Source organism: Eurosta solidaginis, chromosome 3, assembly GCF_040869045.1.
Source record: "Eurosta solidaginis isolate ZX-2024a chromosome 3, ASM4086904v1, whole genome shotgun sequence".
Classification (NCBI taxonomy): domain Eukaryota; kingdom Metazoa; phylum Arthropoda; class Insecta; order Diptera; family Tephritidae; genus Eurosta; species Eurosta solidaginis.
In genome coordinates this window covers 19,210,049-19,229,186 of record NC_090321.1, presented here as the reverse complement: position 1 = coordinate 19,229,186, position 19,138 = coordinate 19,210,049, and the positions used below count along the sequence as shown (strand labels likewise).

General features: G+C 35.8%; 1 protein-coding gene across 1 annotated transcript; it reads left to right on the top strand.

Annotated features, from left to right (window-relative positions):
* Positions 1-621: 621 nt before the first annotated feature.
* LOC137243416 (probable cytochrome P450 6a21) lies at positions 622-10,542 on the top strand. The gene is made up of 2 exons (XM_067771177.1): positions 622-2,612; positions 6,264-10,542. Exons 1-2 carry the CDS (start codon positions 1,529-1,531, stop codon positions 6,689-6,691), a joined length of 1,512 nt encoding a protein of 503 aa, XP_067627278.1. The 5' UTR covers positions 622-1,528; the 3' UTR covers positions 6,692-10,542.
* Positions 10,543-19,138: the final 8,596 nt, after the last annotated feature.

Below are 19,138 nucleotides of genomic sequence, written 5' to 3'. Positions count from 1 at the left end.
TGTATTACGTGTTACGATCCTTGATCGAAGCTCATATTTTAAATCACAATAGCTCTGAAATGGTTGATCAGATTAACGGCATTTGCGAGTTAGCGAAAAATAGTACTCGTTAGATCCATAACCTGTTGTAATTTTTAGAAATAGTTTCACAGTTGCATGGTTATCGCTTGAGTGAAAATGGGTTTCACTGATCGTAACACGTAATACGGGCCCAGAACTCGTATGCTATAGAGCATTCATTCACTTCAGTGAGTGAAAGTAAACCTGTTTGCTTTTTCGAATATTATATAGTAGGGAATGTGAATACCAATGACAGCGACGCAAAGTGTCACAGCGTCATACATATTCTGGCCATAAAAGAACGGGCTCGCTCTCAAATAATCTGGTTGTACCAATATGCTTCCATCCCGCAAGTAACAGTTTTATTATCTGACTATTGTCGATATCAATTGATTATTACCGATTTTTCGTTTTTTAATGCTTGCTATCGCCGAGTCATCGACTTCTTATTTGTTTCTTATCGGCTAGTTAAAGAATGGGATACTAATTTTAGATTTTATATAGAAATCTTTACGGAATCTGTTTCATAACAAAATGACAAGTCTTGGCTAACAAACCGATAAGAAATTGGTAACAACGCGATAAGAAATCGATAACTTTTGAATAGAAAAACTGATAACTTTTCTGTATTTAATCGATATATTTTTGATAGAACATATACAACTTTTGATAAGCAATCCATTGTGATACGCATACACAGCTTGAAAGACCGACAACTTTTCTGTAGTAAATGAACAACTACTCGATAAGGTAGCGATAACTTTTTGCTGACAAATCAATAACTTTTTGATAGCGAATCGACACTTTTTGATAACAAATCAATAACTTTTCGATAAAGTAGCGATAAGGTTTTGAAAATAAATCTATGCTGACAAATCGATAACTCTTGGTAGCGAATCGATACTTTTCTATAGCAAATTGATAAATTTTTGATATCATAACGATAAATTTTCGATGAAAATGGGCTGAGGTTAAAAAATAAAACGATAATTTAAATTTCCGATAACTTTATGACAATAAATCGATAATTTTTCGATAACAAGCCGAAAACTCGTCGATAAAAAATCAATAACTCATTGTTCAAGTTGTTTTCATTTAAAGAAGGTTTACTGCCGAAAGTATGGCGTAAATGTTTTTTTTAAACGATACGCATTCATACCCATAATTTTCCTATAGGGTCTTTAGTTGGCCATATTAAACGTAACATTGTACACGTTTATTATCTAGAATTATAACTAAGTATCACTAATCACAACAACAAAGTTGCTGTTATTAATTTACATATGTATGAGTATTGATAATTAAACACACACGCGCACCAGTGTAGGTGTGCACAATAAACAAATGTTATAAGTATGAAGATGGAACCTAAAAACACCCAGTCATTGAACGTTATTCTGAGAAGCTGAGCTATCTATTAATATAAATAAATTACCAAGCGCTTACAAACAATAAAAGACTGAAAGCAATGCCGTTAACGGAAATATTATTTGGTGCGCTAGTCATACTTTTAGCCGCAGCCGTTTACATATCACGACGTAATCTCAATTATTGGCAACAAAGGGGCATACCTTGTGATCCACCACATTTTATTTTTGGAAATTTAAAAGATGTACCAAAAAAAATTAGCATCGCTGAAGTATTCAGAAACATTTACAAACGCTATTTGGGCACAGGTCCATTTTGTGGTTTCTATTTTCTACAAAAGCCATCCGTGCTAGCCTTATCACCGGAGTTCACCAAACGTGTTTTAATTAAAGATTTCAATAATTTCGTTGATCGTGGTTTCTATAGCAATGAAAAAGATGATCCCCTAACTGGACATCTGTTTTTTTTGGATGGTCAAAAATGGCGTAATTTGCGTAACAAACTCTCACCCACTTTTACTGCTGGTCAGATGAGATTTATGCTGCCTACAGTGCTAGCGGTTGCCGATCAGTTGGTGGATACGCTTGATAGTAATCTACAAAAAAGTGATATAATTGAAATTAAAGAAATGTTAGCGCGTTTTACCACCGATGTAATTGGTTCTTGTGCATTCGGTATTGAATGTAATAGTTTGAAAAATCCAGATGCTATATTTCGACAAATGGGGCGTCGTCTTCTCACAGAGGAACGTCATTCGAAGTTCGTGAGAAATTTGATCAATGCCCTACCCGGTGTGGCGCGCATGCTACACATGCGCATAATAAAAGATGAATATACCGATTTCTTTATGAAGATTGTGCGCGAATCTGTTGACTATCGTGCAAAGAATAATGTGCAACGTAAAGATTTCTTAAATATTTTAATTGAGTTAAATAAAAATGCCGCGTCGGATAATAGTAAAGGTTTATCAGTGGAAGAAATGGCAGCACAAGTATTTGTTTTCTTTTTGGCTGGCTTTGAAACATCTTCGACAACTTTGTCTTTTATGTTATATGAGTTGGCGCTAAATTTGAATATACAACAGCGTTTGCGCGCTGAGATTATGGATGCGCTGGAGAAACATAATAACGAGGTCACATATGAATGTGTAAATTCGATGCCGTATATGAAGCAAGTCATAGCCGGTAAGTTCTGCAAAAAGAAAATCCCAAAACCTGTATTCTTAATTTGCATTTAAAAATATGCACAGGGATGTGTGACTAATCTACTAACCGAATTTGCCGATTAATCAAAACTAGTTTATTTATTTAGTCAGAAATTAATCAGTTTCGATTTATCAAAATTATTAACATAATCGATTTATCACATTATTCATATTCTTAACATAATCAACTTGATTAATCAGCAATCTGTTTCATTGAAAAACATTCGAAAAAACTGGAAAAAGTTTCTGCAATTTCAATTCAAAACAGTCTAAGTAAGATCAAACTGAAAAACGATTTATCCATATTTAATTTAACCATTAATCGCATAGGCTTTATATTTAAAGTAGGATTTCTGCAAAGTACAGTGGTTTTGTTTGGTAGGACGCTGCCTAGTTAACGAACAGCCCACTTGGACACTTTCTGCTTTTTCTTGTAGCGATACGGAGATCTTCCGAAGGTTTTGAAAGAGTTTTATCGATGTTGCACGATTAAGGTACTAGCCCGACCATCTCCGGAACGCTTGGCCACCACAAACAACCACAACCTCCTGAACCCCTCGAACGCTTTAATCTTATATGTTATACTCCTATATTGCTAATAGAAAGTGCTCGCAATGTGTTTTAAATTCGAAATCAAAACAAGACAGCCTATACAATTTTTGTGATTGTAGCAGCATAAATGTGACAAGAAAAAATTTAAATTTAGGTACATTCGATTACTGAATACAAAAACAAAAACGTCTCAACAGCAATATATGAACACTCTGATGTTTGGGAATGTACCTAGCCCTTTGTAGCAATATAGGAGTATTACAATGTAATAATGTCATATATGGCTTTAATAGTTGATTGTATGACCACATTATTTAATAAAATAATAAAAAAAATTTTTTTAAGTGAAACGATTTTATTGAAAACAATACTCACATGAAGTGATAATAATACTAAAAGCTAGAAAATAATTAGCTAGGTCCTAGGTACTAGTAATCACACTCCTCATAAGTCTAGAGCGTTGACCACGCAATTAAATAAAAGCGTTGGGCGTGCTAAATTTCTAAAAATGTGAGGCGTAGCATAACCCGATTAAGATTCAGTTGGTCTTATATATGGCTATCAATAGAAATTTGGCGCGTCCAACGCTTTTATTTAATTGTCTGATCAACGCCCTAGATTTATGAGGAGTGTGATGACTAGTACCTAGGACCTAGCTAATTATTTTCTAGCTTTTAGTATTATTATCACTTCATGTGAGTATTGTTTTCAATAAAATCGTTTCACTTAAAAAAATTTTTTTTATTATTTTATTAAATAATGTGGTCATACAATCAACTATTAAAGCCATATATGACATTATTACATTGTAATACTCCTATATTGCTACAAAGGGCTAGGTACATTCCCAAACATCAGAGTGTTCATATATTGCTGTTGAGACGTTTTTGTTTTTGTATTCAGTAATCGAATGTACCTAAATTTAAATTTTTTCTTGTCACCTACTTAATTATTTTCTAGCTTTTGGTATTATTATTACTTCATGTAAGTATTGTTTTCAATAAAACCGTTAAACTTAAAAATTTTTAGATCGCGGGTTCGAATCGAGCTCATGGCCTAACAGTAATTATTTTATCATTATTATTGTTATGATAAATTTTTTCTTAATTGAAAAAATAAGAAAGAAAAAATTTAGACAACTGCCAAAGCTCTAATTTGGTATTTTTTTTTCTTTCTTCTATACTAATTTAAAAATTTATCATAACAATAATAATGGTAAAATAATTATTGTTAGGCCTTGAGCTCGATTGGAACCCGCGATCTTACAAATCAGTAGGCCGATATAACAACAAAAATTGTTAAACATTTTTTTTATTATTTTATTTTCAAGTTTTTAGTCTTTATTTAATTGCCTATTATCTCTCATTTTATTTAGTTCATTTACTGAGTCATTATTACAAGGACTCTTTCCTGACAATTTGTTACAATCTAAGTCCTCTATACATAATCCTTCTAAAGACTTTACTCGAGTCTGCGCCACGTATGCTTGTCCCTCCTCCAACTCCAAAATATTTTGATGTCATTTCTACCGGACTGTATGTAATATTTGTTCCCAATCGGACAATAAATACGACTTTTTTGAATATCTCGATCCTTGTGCCACCTAGCGGCGTTTTTTTTCATAGGTCGCTTTGTACTCTTGTATGTATTATGTTTTCAAATATGAGCCAAATCGGACCACAAATAGGATTTTCTTGAATATCTCGATCTTTGCGCCACCTAGCGGCGATTTTTTTCATAGGCCGCTTTCTATTCTTGTATGTATTATGTGTTCCAAATATGAGCCAAATCGGAACACAAATAAGATTTTTGTGAATATCTCGATCCTTGCGCCACCTAGCGGCGATTTTTTTTCATAGGTCGCTTTCTATTCTCTTATTTACTATGTGTTCAAAATATGAGCCGAATCATGAAAAAATGAAAAAATTAACAAATCAATTAAATTTGATAAAATTTTCAAAATACAATCAGAAGCCAAAGCAACTTGGTATTCCCCTAGACTAGCTATCATCTACCAAACCGATAAGCTTATATGGTACACCACAACGCATCCGAGTATATTCCAAGCAAAGTTAATAGTAAATTCGTAGAAGTTAAAGTTAAACTTCAGTCAGAAGATCGCAGTACTAGGCGACAGTAAGGTTGCTATCTTCAGGAGTACTATATTCAATTGGATTAAGACCTCACTGGTCCTGAAATATGAACAAAAGCTGAACAGACTATCTGCCAGCAATTCTATTCTACTTGGCAGGTTGACAGACCAAACAGTATATCGGGAAAAAAGCAGACAAACAGTGTAGCAGGGAAAACAACAGCTACAAAGCCTGTTGGACTTGGACCATTCCTAAGAATAGCCCCGCATACTATCAGGGACAAACTCATGGAAGAATATCGTCAGATCATGTGGCTGCGACAGTGGAAGGTCTAGTTGAGAGGAAATCATATATGATGACATATGTAAGGTGATCAATAGACTTTAAAAAAATCAGTTGAGAATACTCATAGGTATCCATATAGAGCTCAGTATACTTAGGAGACTGTCAATTATGAAACATATGTTTTTCATCGTGTTGTCTTACTTGCCAAGGTGCAAATACGTTAATTGCGTTCTGTCTTCATTCACTATCAAACCCATCTTTTCCGTATAATTCCATGGCATAAAAAAAGGACAGCATCTCGGCTCGCTTTGGCCAGGGCAGAATCGCAATAAAATCTTTTATCCCTATGAACATACTTGATTTTATAAGGGCTCTAGGCCTGTATGAAGTGCTGTGAATAAAACGAAGCACAGTATACCTAATGGTCTGAAAGCCCTTTTCCAAATTAACTTACCTCGACTGCGCGTAGGTTGGCGCTCTGATAGCTTCTGGACTAACCTAGTAAATATTAATTTTCTTAACATTACTTCAAAAAAAGTGCAAGCTGGCGCAGAGTAGAATGATCTAATAGTGTCCTTCAGATTACTAGATTGCCCATGGTTAGTGAGTTTATATCCCGCTTCTCGAAACTCTTGCCGCCCACGACCATAATTTTTTATATTGTGTAATTAAATGCTGATGATTTTTTCTCAATATTTCAGAAACACTGCGCAAATATCCCATCGTCCCACAATTACAACGCGTGGCACTGTCGGAATATGTTGTACCAGAACATCCAAAGTATGTCATCGACAAGGGAACTTTAATCTTCATACCCGTCATGGCTATGTATCATAATCCTGAAATATATCCTGAACCCGAAAAATTCAATCCCGAACGCTTTTCACCAGAAGAAATGCAAGCACGCGATTCAATTAATTGGCTACCATTCGGTGATGGTCCACGGAATTGTATTGGTTTACGTTTTGGTCAAATGCAAATGCGCGTCGCTTTGATTTATTTGTTACGTAATTTTGAAATTTCGACTTGCCATCTGACAGAAATTCCTTTGAAACTTGCACGCGAATTATCTTTGACAAACAGCAAAAATGGTATACAGTTAAAGCTTCAGCGAACTGCAGCGAACTAAAACCGAAAGTAGGCATCGTGCATGCTAAAGCCCCCATTACTGATACTTAGCATAGACTTGACTTGACTTGGCGTAAACTTGGCAACTTAGCCACGATTATACTCCACTTGGCGCATACAACCTGGCATCACAATCGCCGTTGAAATTTATTTTTATATAAATGTCAATTTGTATGACAAAATGTCAAAATGAAATGGAAACAAACAAATGGCATCTCAAAATGTAAACGTCACTTAGAACTTACATAGAAAATCAAAATTCAACACACTTCTAAGTCAAGTTAAGTGTTGCTAAGTTTTGAGTAATCAGTAACATGCAATGTTCATTTAACAGAACTGTAAGTGACAGTTCTCAAGCCAAGTCAAGTCTATGCTAAATATCAGTAATGGGCCCTTAAGTCTTAAATTATGTGACTTGTAACCATATCGGAATGATACAAGGTGGCATCATGGTGACATACCTACAAATATAAATAGAAATTCCATGTTTTCTTGTTTTTGTAAATTCGATGGACAAATGTCAAAATCATACTGCGCCGGAAGTTGATGTATCAAATCAAATAAAAAAAGTTTATAATCAGCTGTTCCATGCTACCACCTTGTATCGTTGCGCCATGCTTGTAACATACCGAATGGACAAGTCCGACTCGTGTGTATTGAGTTGAATAATAATATACAAAACTCTTTTTAAAAGTCAGCTCAACGCTTAAATCTGGGTGGCAAATAAAACACATTCAAAGTAGTCTCAAACTATTATTAGAACTATTATATAAGTTGATAGGTTAATTTTCTAAACAAAATGAAATTGTTAGTTTTATAAATTTGTTAAGAAATTCAGTTCCTGTTGTTGTTGTAATTAGGCATTTTCGACTGGTGAGTGACTGCCAGCGGTAAGTTACAGGAAATGTCGTTTTCCTTGAAATTATTTTTAGATGGTCAGTTAGCTAAGATACACCGATCAACTTACAATCAACATCAGGTACATATGGCACAACGCTCAAAAAATTTCCAACTCATAGCAAATATATTATTAAGGTTTTATCTGTATTTAATTAGCGAGACTTGCTCATATTGCTGTATACAAGTATTTTATTATTGATATAAGAGGAAAATTGCAAAGTTTACAAACGGCGATGGTTACTAGGACATGTTTCTGAAATTCACTTATTCATCAGCTAGGAGCTGAGTATTGAACTCGAATCTTCAACATTCATACTGTACCGAATTTACTGCAAATTCCGCTTATTTCAAATCTTCTACTAAGGTTCGAATCACTAAACTGTTGAATAAATAACTCCACTTTTCAATAATGCAAAATGGCCTTTATTAAAATACAATAACACTACTATTGCCCGACAGATAGCGTACTTAATTCAAAACTGATTCTCGCGCCTCTACTGTTGCCGCCTTTTATACTGTCTGGTTTCCTCGTTGCATACTTCTAGGATTTTCCATTCCAGTACTAGTTAGTTATCAGCTACAAAATAACCAGCCACAACTACGTTTATAGATTCTCATGCTTACAATACTATATGCTAGCGTGAAGGCAGATGCTTTTAACCACGCAGTCATATGAATGCCCCGCTGCTCGCTTTGCAATTGGTCTCTAGGTATTGCCTTTATTTTTATTCCTTTGTATTCACCATTTAGGTACATATAATTCTATATGCTCTTTAATCCTAATAGTGTGGTATTTATAAGCGCGCTTAAAAGCTTAGTAACAATGGATATTTACAGCATTGCTTTTTTTATTAGCAGTGCTTTCTCGGTTAGAATTTTACTTAAAAACAACCTACTAAAGGTTTTGTTTTAAAAACCCTCTTTCTGAGCAGAAATTCAAAATATTTTGTAGTTAGTTATGGCGTTAAAGAAACAAGTTCTGAACTAGAATGTTCCTCAACCGAATTCTATGATAAGGCGTTCTTCGAACGACTTCTGAAATGGCAAAAAATTTAAAATTCTCCATATGATTTGTGTGGAAAAACTAACGATGCACTACTTAGGTGCCTCTAAATATTAAAACAAAAGCTGAATTTTTTTCTATTTCTCGTTTTTGCTGTCCTGAACTATATTCTCATTATATCAAAAGAAAAAAATATATATTTTTGGCGCACCCTAATGTTTATAGCTACTTTAACGGGGTTTCAGTCCATATCTCTATTGGAATAAGATTTATGCCACCCAGGTAGTTGGGAACAATCACAGATTGTTTATAATCCAGTGCGAAAAGCCAGTGCTTCAACTTACCCCTTGAGCCCCGTACCATGAAGTGTTACGTGAGTTCAATATTTTGTAAAGAATTGTGGGAAATTCTGATTATTTTGCACCTTCTGTTAACGTTCGAATCACTGAACTGTCAAATGAATAACTCCAGTATTCAGTATTGCAAAATGGCCTTTATTTAGGCTACTGGGAGTAGTACAATTATATTAAACTAATAGCGTGTTTAAATTAAACTGCTTATAATTCCTCAGCTTGCGCTGCTTTTATACTCTCTGTTGCGTCATTCGCACATTTCTAAAGTCTAGACGTTTCACAAACATGCTTTCTAGAACAGTTGTATCTCATGCTTGGTTATTTAGCTATATTCATGTAAACCTGTAGTTTATGCTTTTCTTCTAGCCATATGCAACTTCTGCTCTTAGCTTCCGGCTATATATACATATGTATGCGAAATAATCTGTCTGCTTCAAGCTTCTGGTTATGTGTATGGAATATTCTTCGTTGCCTTTTACATAAGTGTGGCTGCTTGCTGTTTTTGTTGTTGTGATTCTTTGCTAACAATATACATAAACTGGCGAACCAGCCTAAGCTTGCAGTTATTGGACCTATAACTTGAATTAACCGAGCATTGATTTGTTTTTCTTTTTTCTAAGCTTACGTTTTGAGAGTTTTGGTCAGCCCAAAGTTATGCTCTGTACCTATTGATTTGGAACGCTGTTTGAAAAGGTTATCTAACTTTGCGTTGCTTTCATGCATTTACTGTTTATTTTTTTTTTTAAATTATCAATTCTCGATTCATTATCGAAGTGTTACCAATTTTCTTATTGGGCAAACGACGACTCGTCGATGTATTATTAAACAGAAACCAATATAACTTCAGTATAAAATCGATGATTAAGCGGTAACCCGTTGATAACAATCTGATAAGAAACCAGTAAGAAGTCGATAACTCGACGATAACAAGCCGGTATTATGACGATAATTTCGTATTCGATAATATTTCGATAGCAAAACAATAACTTGTTAGTATCCCCTCTTACTGTTAAGTAGCCGCTTAAGCTCTTATTTGTTTCTGGTAAAGTGGTTTAACTTCAACCAGTGAGCGACCCATGTTTACATATCGGGATTCATGAGTATATTTTTTTACGACTAATTAGGATTACCGTTACCACCTTCCGCTCCATTTACTTTGCTTGTACATTGGACAAGTACTTTTTGATATCACTGTAACTGTATTTTGTACGTGAATAAACGTAGAGCGCGCACTCTTAATTCTCTGATGGTTATTTGGTTTCATAAATTGTGTTGTTTAGTCAATTAATTAACTCAGCACACTCAGCTACCCAAGAGACCAGAGCCAGGGCCGTATAGAGAAAATCCGGCCCCGGGACTAAACAACTTACGGGCCCCCTATAAAAAATCGACTAATACATTTGATTAACTTGAATTAATGACGTCTCATTCATGTGTCATTATTGTTGGATTACATCAAAAAAAATTTTTGCCACATCAACTAAATGATTTTTGGACTAAGAGCTGACAATAAAATTAACACAGAATATTTACAATTTATACTATATTGTAACGCAGAAATAAAATTTTCTTTTAACAGCCACATATTATTTCAAATACTCTTTTCTAGTTATTTGGTAACATTTTAATACATTTCTGAAAAATTTAATGATGATTATAAATTTTAATTACTACCTAAATATAGAAAGTTCGGATATCAAAGATTGGCTTTACTTGCTTTTTTCGCTGCAAAATTTTTATAATAATATCAAAATTTAACTGGCTTGCCAAAATGGATTCAACACAAAGCGTGGGAATTCCTGAAACTCGCTCTTGAGATGAACACGTTCTATGAAAGTATTTGATTCTTGCAAGGACGCTGAAAGCACGTTCTGCACTAGCTACAGTGACAGGTATAGTGCAAAAGATACGTAAAACAAAACAAATGTTGGGGAAAATTGTATACGGTTTTTGAACATTGATGGCATTTAGCAATTCCAATGGTGACAGACCTTTATCAAAATTTGCTTCGTAAATGTGTTTCAAGTGAATTATTTGGCATTCTTCGCTTTGAGAAACGCCCGACTTGTATTTTTCGACCAATTTTGCTGCGCTCGCCCGAACCGTAGTTTCATCCATGTCTTCAAGTTACCACAAAAACGAAAACATCTTGTTCAAATTTCTCATAGTTGCAAATCGTTTAGTAATGCCAGTGATTACCGAATCAACGATCACCAAGAATGTATTGTTTTTAAAATCAGACTCTGGATCATTCGTAATCATCTGATTTCCATTATCTTCAAAACGTCTTTTTGGTTTTCTCTTTCGAATGTCCGGAAACTTTGGCGATATGTTCAATTGAATAGCAACTGTTTTGCATACGTTTAAAATTGTTTCCCATTGGTTCCTGATCAACTTCAAATCAGTTAATAAGGCATCTAGATGTCGGACCTAAACATCTATGATGGCGTCTCTAGCTTGGAGTACGACGTCTCTTTAATTTGGGTTCCAAAAGGCGAGTAATCAGCATTCGAGTTTTTGTCGAGAATGTGACGTTGTGCTCCGTTGTAAGCTCCTTTCTTATTGACGCTTTTTAAATGAGATTTCATGTTTACCTAGAGTATGGCAAATTAATCCACAATTTCCTTACCAGTTTTTTGGTTACAATCCACGAAAGCCAAAAACCGTTCTTGAATTGTAAAATTTGTTGCTTTCAAATTTAAATGGAGTTAGCGCAAAATTAACGTAGTCAACGTGGCTCTAGCATCAGGCATAGCATCAGCGATAATAGCAAAATACTTGGCTTTCTTGCCTTGATCTAATATAGTTTCCCTCACGTGCTTTGCACAAATTTCTATAAACTCGTTCTGAATGTCTGGGGAAAGATAGTGAACTTTTAAACGTTTATTCTGCTGTTGTGAAATCCTAACTTTCTCCAAATGATCTCTAAGTATCGGATCATAATGGCTTATGAGATCTTAGATGCCCAAAAAATGTCCATAATTTCGTTCACCAAGATATATACTTTCGCCTTTGAAAAAATTTCTTTCCACTTTTGAGTTTCAGTGATTAGCTGGTCATTGATAAGTGTATCAATTGTAGCCTCCTTTTGAATTAGATTTTGTAAAGATCGCCATTGAATATAACATTTAATGAGATCTTGAGTATTTTCTTGTGATGGAAGTTTATCGTAGCTTCTTCCATACCTGGAATTTCGAATATCCGCACAACTTATTTTAGGTCGATTTAAAGTATTGGTGCTTAATAGACGACATGATAGGCAATAAAAAGCATTGCTACTGGCACTCCACACTAACCAGTCACGCTCCACTTTCTCTCCATTTGGCAAGATTCTGTTTAACAACGAGGTAGGAAATGGCTCGTCATGACAATCACGTGGAAAAATAACAGGACACTTTTGATGACCTCGACGAATTATTTCGTTGACTTCTTCAGATCGCAAAAACTCATTATTAACGGTACCGCTATCGAAATCGTTTAAATAATCTGGAAGTTGATACAGAGTTGGTGGTATTGTTGGAAGACTTTTTGAAGATGAACCTTCATCATGGTCACCACGAAAACTTTACGATTTCGGATTCTTGTAAACATACATTTTTGTTTGATGTTTTTCTTGTATCCTCAGGCCCAGACAAAAAATCATTATCAATATTCATTGCTTTTGAAATTCGGCTTAAAATTTACACATGGAACAAATAAAGACTCTCCTGAATTAAAAAAAAATGTCTTAGTACCTCTAAATCTCGGGCCCCCTGAGAAAACCCGGGCCCGGGTGGAATCCCCCTATTCGGGCCTGACCAGAGCCATATCAATGCTAACAACTATGCATGGCGGAACGACAGAAGGTGGCAGCATGGTGACATACCTACAAACATTAATAAAAGTTCCATGTACTTTGTTTTTGTAAATTCGATGGACAAATTTCAAAATCGTACTGCGCTGGAAGTTGATATATCACAGCAAATAAAAAAAGTTTGTAATCAGCTGTCCCGTGCTGCCACCTTGCGTCGTTCCGGCATGCAACTAATGACGCACTAAAATTATGAGTGGTATGTGCAAGCTCAACTGGGAGCGCTGCGATATAAAAACAAACTGAACTGCTCTGAGCGCTTTTAGTAGTTAGGCTGAGTTTGTGATGCTTACTCCAAGTTTATTCTTTTGGAGGAACAAGTTCCAAACCCGCATATACAAAAATATCTTTATTGTTTAATTCCTATACATATGTTATATTGATGCCAATGGATGGAGGCTACGCTTTATCTATATATTATCGGCAATTGTACATTTAATATAGCGTTTGACGATAAGCCGGACCACTTGTGCCCAAGTTTTTGTTGTTTGTTTTGAACATTCAGCTTTGGCACGATCAGATTACATACAAACTAATGTGTGTATACATACAACAGCACTACAAGGTCAATGAACTTTTATTTCCTATTTTATATTTATTGTGAAGAATACTTATGTAGGGAAATTACACTTTTTTATGATTATGATTATGGTTTCTAAGTACTTGGACTTATATGCGTAAAAGAGCGTTTTCCGAATTCGCGTGTAGTTACGCATGCGCAATAAGCACCAGCGCATAACTAAGGTCGTATGCAAAGATTTGTGTTGGATTGTGGTTGCGCACGATGAGACGTCGTGGTATTGTGTGCAATAAGCACCTTGAGATGCTACTGGAGAAAATATTGATGTAACATTTTACCTTGCATTAGGAGGAAAAAGCCGGAAAATGCTAAAATAGAAAAATTAGCACAATTAATTATCAGATAAAAACCAATTTGGTTGGTATATATATTTAAAAAACGTATCCTTTTTTCCACAAGCCGTAGTGTGAAGGAGCGTGCTCCGCGAACTATATCGAAGATTTTGGATTCAACTCTCGGGCAAAAAACAATCGAAAAATTTAGAAAGCAAGCTTTTTCAATTAGAAAAATTGTTTTTCTAAGCGGAGTCGCCCCTCTGCATTGATTTGGCAAACACTCCGGAGTGTATTTCTGCAATGAAAAGCTTCTCTGTGAAAACAGATCTGCCCTGCAGATGCTGTTCGGAGTCAGCATCAACATATAGGTCTAGTCCCGCCAATTCGTAAGAAAAATTAAAAAGAGCACGACGCAAATCGGAGAGAATCTCGGCCTTAACTCTTCGGAGGTATGTCGCGCCTTGTATTTCTTTTATCTTTTTACATAAATGCATATGTTGCGTGAAATTATGCTACATGTTCTACAGAGGAAAACATTTTGAACTCTTACGGTTTCTAGACTCGCTAAATATTTTTTTAAGACATGACTATTATTTTTAAATGGAACAGTTTTCGATGCAAACTTTATTATCTAATATATGTATAATATACATTGTATATGTATGTATATATGTATATTCGGGTGGGGTGCAATAAAACCATACCCAATAAGGCCATATGGCGTTATTTCCAATGCAGATTGGAAATAATTGTACAGATTGGAAATAAAGCCATATAAAAATGCTATCAAATGAGTAATAAAGTCATAATTTAAAATCGTACCCGCTGAAAATCAAAACAGATGGTTACGCATCCGGTCCAAACCGAACTTCTATCTTTAACGAAGGATAGAAAGAGACGGGGATGAATGCAATATAGTTAGGTAGAAAATCAGGTGGTCACAGCTGTTTATAAGTTTGACGTTTAATCCTAAGATACCACACTTTTCAAATCCACAATGCACGTGTTTTCTGTTAATTGTCAAGTATAATCATTGATTCCTATTGAACGAAAATGTTGTGCAAATGGAAACTAACACTTCGTGTTGTAACGTCGTCGCGTCAAGTTCGTTTCCCCACAACTCAACCGCATGCTATAAAAGGACGCTATTCATGCGGTTGAGAACAAAATGGCGGATAGAGAGGGAATCGAAATGACAAAAAATTATTAAAAATAGTTAAAAAACTTAAAATTTATCGTACTTGGAGTAAACCATTAAATCTAAATATAATTCATCGTACTTGGAGTAAACCATTAAATCTAAATATATAATAACCTTAATTACGCAGAAACCTACGCACATGGTTCTGGCCTTAGTGTATTACCTGTGTGTTGGTGGAGCAACTTTACAACAATTTAATGACATTAAAATTTGAATATATAACATGGTGTTATGGATTAACACCAATGGAGGGATAACCTGGTGTTTTATAAGCTTAAGCTTTAACCAAGAAATTAATAATCCAAAAAAAAAAAAAAAAAAATGGAAACTAATTTAATTTTCGAATATGTGCTAATACCGGAATTTAGAAAATCTTGTAAATTATTATATATAGCAGCAGAAAACCAAATTTTCAAATACAAGTACTCTTGTGAACGTTTCGCGTCCCGCGGCGTTCCTTGCAGCCACGCCGCGCTGACAGTCCGTACCAAACTATGTTATTTATTTAGATATAAAATTTGGAAAACGCAATTAGACCATCGTGATGTCTTTATTTCTCTTGACAGTTGGAATAAGGCAACATCGAAATTATGGCCTTATTACCAATTGCAACGGGAAATAAAACCATTTTGGGCTTATTGCGTATGGCGTTATTGCACCCCACCATATATTTGCATGCATAAATGGCTCGTTGTTTCTTCGATTGCTTTGGTTCGGTATTGGGCAAATTTTTTTTAATACCCAAAATAAGGGATTGGAAAGATTTATGAAATCACCTTTGGCTGATCCTATCAGCAATAACGTAGAGTGCACTGGTAGGGTAACCAAGTTGCTACGGAACAACCACAATGATGAGCTATGTTGGAAAACGGTAGTTACTTGTTGGAGATTTGCGTTCAACAACGGTAACATCTGGTAAGGCATCGATACAATTATTTATTCAAAATATCGTTTCTTTATCAGTTGGTGGCCCTAATAAAATGAAAAAGGATACCCTCTTGGAGCTCAAAGATATTAAATCTGGGGATCTTTTCAAGCATTTTGTGGATAGCTTTAAGCAAGGCGTCAAACTTTAACTTGTTGCGTAAAGTTCACAGATCTAGCATGATTAGCATACGCGGTGCTTTAAGAACAACGTCTAGCGAAGCTCTTAAGTCATTGTTGACATCATTTCCTTGGATCTAGCTGGTTATCGAGCAGCGGCAATGTCAGCACTGCGCTTGAGGGATTTATCTTTTCCGCAACAATAAGACCACAGGACACTCTAATATGCTAAACAAATACAGTTTTCTTCCTCCTACCGCAGATCTCTGTGCGACCGCAACAGTTGCGGAAACCAACTTTGTGATAAACATTCCCAGTAGGGATGATTGTCCTGCTGTTTTCGGTAGCATTTCCATATAGACGGACGGCTCTAAGCCAAACGGTAGAGTCTACTCAAGGGCCCTTGACCACCAGCTTTCCCTCTACTACCCGATCACTGCCGCGTCATCCAGGTAGAAGTATCAGCCATCACGGAAGCTACAGTTAAGCTAGGGACACATGATGTCGGCAAGAAATCTTAATTTTCGGCGACAGCCAGGTTGCCATCAAACCTATTGGCTCCTATTCGTTCAATTATAAACTAGTATTAAACTATCGCCGATCTCTTCTTCGGTAGGCAGGGTACAACCAGGCAGATCCTTCCTTGCCAAAAACGCTTAGGAATGCCACTTGCCACATACAAGCTAATGATAAAGAACATTTTCGCAGTAACATAAATTCGAAAAGAATGGCATACAAATTTGAAAGTAATTTTAAACCTTGAAATATCCCACGAAATTATTCTTCAAATTTTGATTTCATATGTCTTTTACCACTCTTTTAAAACATATTTAATATTATGGGAAACATTTACGCAAGGACAAGGCAATAGCGGTTTTGATTATTACTCAACTTAATTGGCGCATAACCATTTAACAGTTACAGTCGTCCAACAAGGCGCGCAAGTCGCTTCTCCGCTCTGCTAACTGGCGCCAATTGGTCACACAAAAGGAGTGTAGTTCGTTTTCCACCTGGTCGAGGTCTTGTAGAGTTTTTCATTGGAGTGTGGTTTGCGTGGCGGGTCCTAAGTACGCTCAGCGCGGATGAAAATATTATTTGCACATTTATATAGTGATCCGCTTGATCCAAGACAGACGCCCGCTTGCAGCCGCACTTTGGGGTAAGTAGACGCGACCGATGAAAACCCCTAGCCAGCTATTTAACCGAGTATGTCAGAGTGTCCTAGCCAGGTTGTCGATCTCTCATATTAGCTCACCACTAAACGGATGTTCAGGGTTACCTAGAGGATACTTGGCCGCAAGCGACCGGAAGTAGTGAGCTGCTCGAACTGCATGCAAAAGAAGTGCTCTGGCCATTTCCAAGTGAATGGCGGTCAGAAGCTTTCCCCACTTACGTGGACTTTTACACGTCGCTCCACACATCTACGATCGACACCCACCCCCCTTCGATTGTAGCTTTGAAATTTCTTGAAAGCCTTCTCTCGCTTGAGTGGGACTTGAACCCATTCGACCCAAAACGTTCATATTTCTAATCCCAATGATGTCAATCGAAAATTATAAACGATGGGGATTGAGCTTTTCGACCGATACCAAAGCAGGTCGGCAGGATAATATGGGCTTGTATGTTTATTTATACGCAGCAATAATAGTAAAGCACTAATATATTTGTTTGATTTATTATACTCAGTTGAGCAGAGCTCACAGAGTATATTTAGTTTGATTGGATAACGGTTAGTTGTACAGGTATAAAGGAATCGAGATAGATATAGACTTCCATATATCAAAATAATCAGGATCGAAAAAACAGTTGATTGAGCCATGTCCGTCCGTCCGTCCGTCCGTTAACACGATAACTTTAGTAAATTTTGAGGTAAATTGATGAAATTTGGTACGTAGGTTCCTGAGAACTCATCTCAGATCGCTGTTTAAAATGAACAAAATCGGACCATAATCACGCCCACTTTTTCGATATCGAACATTTCGAAAAACCGAAAAAGTGCGATAATTCATTACCAAAGAAAGCTAAAACGATGAAACTTGGAAGATGGGTTGACCTTATGACACAGAATAGAAAACTAGTAAAATTTTGGACAATGGGCGTGGCACCGCCCACTTTTAAAAGAAGGTAATTTAAAAATTTTGCAAGCTGTAATTTGGCAGTCGTTGAAGATATCATGATGAAATTTGGCAGGAACGATACTCCTATTACTGTATGTACGCTTAATAAAAATTAGCAAAATCGGAGAAGGACCACGCCCACTTTTAAAAAAAAAATTTTTTTAAAGTAAAATTTTAACAAAAAATTTAATATCTTACAGTATATAAGTAAATTATGTCAACATTCAACTCCAGTAATGATATCGGTCAACAAAATACAAAAATAAAAGAAAATTTCCAAATGGGCGTGGCTCCGCCCTTTTTCATTTAATTTGTCTAGCATACTTTTAATGCCATAAGTCGAACAAAAATTTACCAATACTTTTGAAATTTGGTAGGGGCATAGATATTATGACGTTAACTGTTTTCTGTGAAAATGGGCGAAATCGGTTGAAGCCACGCCCAGTTTTTATACACAGTCGTCCGTCTGTCCTTCCGCATGGCCGTTAACATAATAACTTGAACAAAAATCGACATATCTTTACTGAACTTAGTTCACGTACTTATCTGAACTCACTTTATCTTGGTATAAAAAATGAACGAAATCTGACTATGACCACGGCCACTTTTTCGATATCGAAAATTACGAAAAATGAAAAAATGCCATAATTCTATACCAAATACGAAAAGAGGGATGAAACATGGTAATTGGATTTGTTTATTGACGCGAAATATAACTGTAGAAAAAACTTTGTAAAATGGTTGTGACACCTACCATATTAAGTAGAAGAAAATGAAAAAGTTCTGCAGGGCGAAAATGAAATCTTGGCAGGTATTACATATATAAATAAATTAGTGGTATCCAACAGATGATGTTCTGGGTCACCCTGGTCCACATTTTGGTCGATATCTGGAAAACGCCTTCACATATACAACTACCACCACTCGCTTTTAAAGCCCTCATTAATACCTTTAATTTGATACCCATATCAATACCTGGTCCATCTTTATGGCAATATCACGAAAAGGCGCCCTCCTATAGAACTAAGGCCCACTCCCTTTAAGAATACTCATTAACACCTTTTATTTGATACGCATATCGTTCAAACAAATTCTAGAGTCACCCCTGTTCCCCCTTTATGGCGA

Coding starts and splice junctions, on each gene's coding strand:
- LOC137243416 (XM_067771177.1), top strand. CDS start 1,529: ATGCCGTTAACGGAAATATTATTTGGTGCGCTAGTCATACTTTTAGCC. Junction 2,613..6,263: donor TATGAAGCAAGTCATAGCCG/GTAAGTTCTGCA, acceptor TCAATATTTCAG/AAACACTGCGCAAATATCCC.